Below are 7,094 nucleotides of genomic sequence, written 5' to 3'. Positions count from 1 at the left end.
TCCACTTGCTGCTCCAGCTTGGTTTTAGCTTTGGTCAGCGTATTGACTTTGTCCTCTTCTGCCTGCAGGTCATCCAGTGTCTGCTGGTGGGCCTCTTGGAGGGCTTTCTTCTCTTTTGTCAGCTTTACGATGGTTTCATCCAGGGCTGCCATCTCCTCAGTGAGGTTTTTCACCTGTGAGAAGGGAGCAAGTGTAGATAAAAAATATTGTTTAAAACTTTATAGTGTAAAAACACTGAGTTCTTTTCTGGCATGAGAGTGACATCTGGTGCATTATACCTTGTTTTCAGTGGCATGTTTTTCCTTCTCGACTTTGGCCAGTGTTAATTCCAGATCATCAATATCTTTCTTCAGTTCTGAGCATTCGTCCTCCAGTTTCCTCTTCTTGGCTGTGAGTTCAGCATTGATCTCCTCCTCGTCCTCCGCCCTTTCAGTCACTTCCTTAACTTTGGCTTCCAGCTGGATTTTGGTTTTGATCAGCTGATCACATCTTTCCTCAGCATCAGCCAAGCTATCTGCTTCCTGGCAGGGAGACACAGATTTTTTGGGGCTATAATGTTTTGAAGTATTATACATAGGCATGTGTTAAAATGAAGGATGAAATTGGCCTTCACTCAAACAACTCAAAAATCTTGACAGGTTTTTGTCTTGGAAGGGTTATACAGCTTGTCAGCTGGAAAAAAACATTAATTCCTAAATTTTCAAAAAATGTCTCACAAAAGTGTCAGCTGTGAGAATATCTCATTTACTCACAGGCACTATGGAATAATGACCACTTCTATTACTAAATTTTATCTGGAGAAAAAGCTTGTAGGATTTTTTCTTCACAGACAGTATTTAATAGCCTCTCTTTTGTAACTGACTCATGCTGAACCCAATATTATGTGGGGAGTAAAGGCTTTGCTAGTCTGAAGATAATGTTGCTGAAAACAGATGACTATTTATTCTCTACATTGTTGCATGTGCAAATGGCTTCTTGCTCTTGAAAATTGGCTACCTCTGTATCATCTTTCCATACTGTGTCTTGAGTAGTATATGCTGGTTTCAGCTGGTCACTGCACCCTCTTAATCTTTGGTGTTTTTTTGGATATCATAAATATGTTTTGTCCCAAATGAGTTTGAAAGCAAAATATCTTGTAAGAAAATCCAACGGTATATTTATTTTTCTGTGTATACCAAGGAAAGCAATTAATATAGGTTTCCCATTATCACAGAATCACAGAATGGTTGAGTTTGGAAGGGACCTCTGGAGATCATCTAGTCCAACTCCCCTGCTCAAGCAGAGTCACCTAGAGCACATTGCACAGGACCTTATCCATACGACTCCACAGCCTCCCTGGGCAACCTGTCCCAGTGCTCAGTCACCCTCACAGTAAAGAAGTTTTTCCTCATCTTCAGATGGAACCTCCTGTGTTTCAGTTTGTGCCCATTGCCTCTCTAAATGAGTGTGCCTGCATGAGATTTGGATATCCGAACTCCCATTAATCAGTGCTTACCTAGTCAATACAATCAGTGGACATTATCGAGATTCACCTAACTCTGAATAGACACTTGGAGCTCAAGGGCATTGTCTAAATGTTGCCTGTAATTTTGAGATGCTAAATGGCACTGGAGACATACACACAGGGCTGGCACTTGTGTCATGAGACATGCTGGGCATCTGTGCCTTCCTGGATTAGTAGCTGCAGGAGGACAGCTGAGGTACCCTGCGTCATAAGAAATGGCAGTAGGCTTTTTATGCAGGTAACTGAATTAAGATAGAGTGGTCAACTGAATCACTGTCCCCACTTCATAAACTGTATTTACTTTGCAGTGACTATAATGGTACCTTATACTGTAAGCTCACATGGACACATGTACATGTAGGCACTAAGAGTAAGGCTTAAAAGTCATTCTCAAGTTGAACCCYRCTTTGCAATGGTGACACTGAGGGCCCAAAGCAGGTGGCCTGAATTTTACTTGTAGTCACATATAATTCAGCTTAGAGTATTTTGCAAGGCAGGTTAGGGTGCAGTTTGAGAGTTCTCTTCTAAGAAAGAAGAGTTAGATCTTATTCACTCATTTTCCCCTATAAAAAAATAAACTCATGATACTCACAGCTTGCACTTGGAGCTGCAGRTCATTTTTCTCYTGCAYCAGCTTYACCATTTTCTCCTCCAGCTCCTTCCTCTTTGCCTCAGACTTYGCWAGCTCCTCCTTGGTTTTCTCAAACTCTTCCTTCATRTTGGCCATCTCCTTCTCGGATTCTGCACTCTTCAGCAAGGGCTTGATYTTGAAGAAYAGCTTCATCCAGGRCCAGTGCTTGACRTTCATGAATGMACGAACATTGTACTGGATGCAGAAGATGGACTCCCTGAAACATAATTAGAATGTACATTGAATATTTTGGGTGTGAATGGTGTAGACACTTTCTCCAAAGTCCAGGTATTATTTGCATTTGAGAAATGTCTACCTCCTCTCCACCATTCTCTGGTACTCCACTCTCATCAGGAAGCCCCTGCACCTGGCCTGTGTGCGAGTGATGAGCTGTGCCAGCTTCTCATCTCTCATCTCCTCCAGGAGTCCCAGCAGCCCAGCTTTGAAGAACACCTTGAGAAAGGGAATATTGCAGCACATCACTGTCAGGTGGTGCAAAGTACAGACCCACAGTACGTGAGTCAAGGAGTGATTGTACCTTGGTGTGACCAAATTTGTACTGGGTGTGGTCCACGTCAATGGAGCCAAGGAGCTTCTCAGAAGCCTTCTTGCTGTCAATGAACTGTCCCTCTGGGATAGCACTTGCATTAAGCACCTTGTACCTGTGAAAAGAGAAGGAGGAAGATATGGCTGTTCTTCCCAGCCAGGGCATGGTGGCTTACTGTCTATTCTTGGCAACAGAGCCCAGTCGGACTGAACCTACAAGGTACTTGACATTGGTTGTAATGATGCCAAAAGGTGGAGCTCTCTTACCTCTGTTTAAAGTCTGCGTAGAGGACTCTGCTGGGGAATCCTTTCCTGCAGATTCTGATCCCTTCCAGCACTCCATTGCACCGCAGCTGGTGCAGCACCAGTTCATGCTCCATAGCACCTAACAATTCAGAGCACAATGAATACCATAATTTCTAGCACAGAGGGGACTAGCTGTATCACAGGAAGATCTCTTCTTGAGCTTCTTACCAGGTGTTTTTGTTTCATTTGGGATGATGCAACGGACAAAATGGGGGTGAGTGCTCCGTAGGTTGGTCATCAGCTTGTTTAAATTCTCCTTAAGGGACCAGTAAGTAATGTGAGTTTTTTTATGTGCGCTTCTTGATGCATCAAGCCCATTGCAATGAGTTAACCACTTATCAAAATTAGCTAGATTTCAGAACAGGTAGGTAAAGACACACAAACCAAAGGCTACTTCTGCTTGTATACACTGAACATCATTATTAAAGACTGAAATATTCTGTTGTTGATCCAGTGGGAACTGTAATGAACAATTCCACATTTTCATGGAAAATAATTAGCTTTCAGGTTTTCTAAATTCCACCTACTAAAGTCAATCTATTTGTTTAAAAATCAGGGCTTTTTCTTTTCAATAAAATAAATGTCTTCTTAAAGAAAATGTTTATGGATACACTCAATTCCCCAAAATATTAATGTCAGGGGAATGCATGAATGCTAAAATTACAGCACAGTTATAGCAAAGACTTAGGAACATAAAGATCTGAATACTATCCTCCACAAACAAAATTCTAGGATTAGATTTCTCGTGATATTTGAAGCCTGAACCCTTATTTCTGAACAGTATATATTATCAATATTGAAACTCTTCTTGAAAAGCATGACATAGGATTTCCAGGGAATTTCACCACTGTTACATTAAATGTAAAGATGGTCCTTTCCTATTTTAAATTAGTTTACTCACTTTCTTCATATTACAAAGAGTTAATACAGTACTGTACCCGGAAAAGAGCTGAGACAGTCTGGAAAGAAGAACCCTTCTTCTTGCCACCCTTTTTGCCACCACCAGCCTCTGCAAATGGAAGAAAAGTAAAACAATATTAAAATGTTGATGTTGCATACAGAACAACAAACAACTTTAAATGTTCTGTGTTTCCTGTTTTCATGCCCCTTCAACACTGAGCCTCCCAGAAAATATGGAATTTACAGAGCTGACCTGCTTCTGCTCCACCGTAAGTGGCAAAGAGTAAGGCCAGTGTCTTCACGGATGATTTCTGGTACAGCCCAATGACAGTTTCATTCAGCGGGTCCTTGTTCTTCTCAAGCCAACCAGAGATGTTGTAGTCCACCGTGCCAGCATAGTGCACCAGGGAGAAGTGGGCCTCAGCCTTGCCTTTGGCAGGCTTGGGCTTCTGGAAGTTGCTGGACTTGCCCAGATGCTGGTCATAGAGCTTGTTCTTGAAAGAGGTGTCAGTTGCCTTGGGGAACATGCACTCCTCTTCCAGGATGGAGAAGATGCCCATGGGCTGGACGACAAGACAATACAACAGACAATAGGAAAAAACAGATTAGAAATCATGCATCCTTTGGTGTGAAAGAGGCTGCATACAAGACAGGAAACTACAAAACAAATCAGAAGAGAATGTTATTTCTCTGCATTTCTGGAAAACAAGTGAGAAAATTAACTGGGACATTTTCAGCATTGGTGTTTCATTTTAACTTATATAAATGCCTTTACTGCTGGGAACATGACAAATTCTTAACTGCTAGGAGCTAGCAGAATATGACCGTCTTTTCATGAAAGTTTATTTTGTACACTTGAACTGCATACTTTCACCTAAAGTCCTGTATTCCAAGTCTGATCTCTAGAACCACTTCCATCCTATTGCCGTTTTCACAAGGCATGCACTTGAAAGAGACAGCATATTCTCCCACGCTTCTTAAGTGTGTCCCTCAGCAGCTATGGAATATCCAACAATTAATACACTTGAACAGAAAGGATACCTTCTCAATAAGCTCAATGCAGGCAGCCAGGTCCATCCCAAAGTCAATGAATGTCCATTCAATTCCCTCTTTCTTGTACTCCTCCTGCTCCAGCACAAACATGTGGTGGTTGAAGAACTGTTGCAGTTTCTCATTTGTGAAGTTGATGCAGAGCTGCTCGAAGCTATTGAACTGCCAAGCATAAAAAGAGATGCAAAGTTCTCAGGTGCAGCAATAACTGAATGAAATTTTCCTGTACTATCCTAATTCTTCCTGAGTGACAGTTTAAATATAAGGCCTCTTCCTTCATGTTTCTCAATGCTCTTTCATTGGGATAGGTCTTGTATTTTGAAAAGAAGGAAGATTTCAAATTCAGTGTAATTATAATATATAATATTATTCTTTGTTGTGGGAGAAATGAAAGGCAATCCCAAAACCCTGCATGTAAGTGTACAATGATACTAACTCCTCATAAAAATATGTTTCAAAATTCCCTTTATTCCTAATCATCCTTCTAAGAAACTGCTAGAAAAAACTCTGTTCCTTACATCAAAGATCTCAAAGCCAGCAATGTCCAGAACACCAATGAAGTACTGTCTGGGTTGTTTGGTATCCAGCTGTTGGTTGATGCGAACAACCATCCACAAGAACATCTTCTCATAGACAGCCTTTGCTAGCGCACCCACTGAATTCTGAACCTAAAGCAAGAGTCTGGATTTACCAAACAGAGCAGAGGCAAATCACAGGGACCTTAATTCAAGACATAGTTGCAGGTTACCACACGTTTCTTACTTGTTGCACAGTTTGACCCTTGGTCACATATTCATTCCCAACCTTGACTCGGGGATAACATAGGGCTTTGAGCAGATCAGCCGAGTTTAGACCCATCAGATAGGCAGCCTTGTCAGCAACTAAGCACCGAGAGAGTGAGAGAAGAACTAAATGTTGGACCATGCCTAAAGTTTGGTCCTTGAGGGACTGTGTCAAAAGTAACTGCAGTTACAGAATTGCAAAAAAACATATAAATCCAAACTACAAAGCAAAAATCTCTGTTCTCCTTAGAATCCAGAGTCTACAACGCTTTCTGAGCATTAGTTTCTACACTTGTTCTTCAAGAGAAGAACATTTCATCCATTTTCAGGCATGACTCTGGTACTTCCCATCTTCTGCCCAGTCCCTTAGCATGAGGAGCCCTCACTCAGAAACCTGGAGACATAAGGGTTCTAGCTCCTGTTCAGCTGAGAGGAATCAAATACACATCTCACATCAGATTTCCCCAGACAACCAACAGAGATGAGAGTGAATGAGAACACAGTCTCCCCATCCCATTAGAGCACAACACAATATTACTGTTCCACAGTACAGCAAAGATTACAAGGTGTATTCCAATCTAAGTATGCCTAAGCATATTACAGGAAGTGGCATCTGTGGCTCCTGCCTTCTTGGCAGTGTATGCAATAACTTTTATTTATTAAGTACCAGGATAAAATGCAGGTGTCATTAGATGAGATAGGTGCTTCAACTGTTATATAAAAATTGAACTTTTCTTTTATGCTATTTAGTATTTAAAGGCTGAAATCTGCCTAACGCCTTCTTTTGGCAACAAAGATGTTATCTTTTGAAGTATTTCCTAAGTAAGATAATACCTTCTGTGCCATCAGGCTCCGCCTGCTCCTCTCGTTGTTTCTGCTTGAACTTCAAGTTCCCATAGTGCATGACAGCCCCCGTCAGCTTGTAAATGGCCGTCTTTTCATCAGCAGTGAAGCCCAGGATGTCAATGGCACTCTGCAACAGAAACACTAAAGTCAGTATAGTAAAAACATAAAGACGGGTATAGTAGGAACTTTTTTGGTGTGYTACTTACATCTGTAGCCATCARCTCCTCCTGGTCATCAATGCTGGGAACASTGATCTCACCTTGACTCACAAAGTGGTAGTCATATGGGTTGGTGGTAATGAGGAGCATGTCTGAACACAAGAATAGGTGGGAAAGAGGCTTAGTTTTGTCAGCTAGGTAGTAGAGTGAGCTGTTGCTCAGTGATCTTCCTCCAAAAAAGTTAATGAGCCTTCCTACCAATTAGCTCTGGCTTCTTGTTGGACATGATCTGATAAAATATGTGGTAGCTTCTTTCCGCCTTGAGCTGGAAAGTGACTCTGGACTTCTCCAGCAGATCTGGCAAGGAAGAG

The 7,094-nt window shown here is 41.6% G+C and overlaps 1 protein-coding gene across 1 annotated transcript in view; it reads right to left on the bottom strand.

Annotated features, from left to right (window-relative positions):
* Positions 1–7,024, bottom strand: part of LOC112964222 (myosin-1-like) — a gene marked incomplete at its 3' end in the record, with an annotated part of 10,138 nt that extends 3,114 nt beyond the window's left edge. Inside the window, exons 1-15 of the mRNA XM_026062002.1 lie at positions 6,982–7,024; positions 6,772–6,875; positions 6,554–6,692; positions 5,700–5,818; positions 5,456–5,605; positions 4,929–5,099; positions 4,141–4,450; positions 3,926–3,996; positions 3,156–3,243; positions 2,949–3,066; positions 2,674–2,797; positions 2,452–2,588; positions 2,097–2,352; positions 279–521; positions 6–173 (exon numbers count right to left, since the gene is read on the bottom strand). Coding sequence (XP_025917787.1) covers positions 6–173; positions 279–521; positions 2,097–2,352; positions 2,452–2,588; positions 2,674–2,797; positions 2,949–3,066; positions 3,156–3,243; positions 3,926–3,996; positions 4,141–4,450; positions 4,929–5,099; positions 5,456–5,605; positions 5,700–5,818; positions 6,554–6,692; positions 6,772–6,875; positions 6,982–7,009 — 2,226 coding nt within the window. The remainder of the gene's footprint in view (positions 1–5; positions 174–278; positions 522–2,096; positions 2,353–2,451; positions 2,589–2,673; positions 2,798–2,948; positions 3,067–3,155; positions 3,244–3,925; positions 3,997–4,140; positions 4,451–4,928; positions 5,100–5,455; positions 5,606–5,699; positions 5,819–6,553; positions 6,693–6,771; positions 6,876–6,981) is intronic.
* Positions 7,025–7,094: the final 70 nt, after the last annotated feature.

This window comes from Apteryx rowi, unplaced genomic scaffold (genome assembly GCF_003343035.1).
Source record: "Apteryx rowi isolate R43461 unplaced genomic scaffold, aptRow1 scaffold_1897, whole genome shotgun sequence".
Classification (NCBI taxonomy): Eukaryota; Metazoa; Chordata; class Aves; order Apterygiformes; family Apterygidae; genus Apteryx; species Apteryx rowi.
This window is presented reverse-complemented; position numbering and strand designations above follow the sequence as displayed.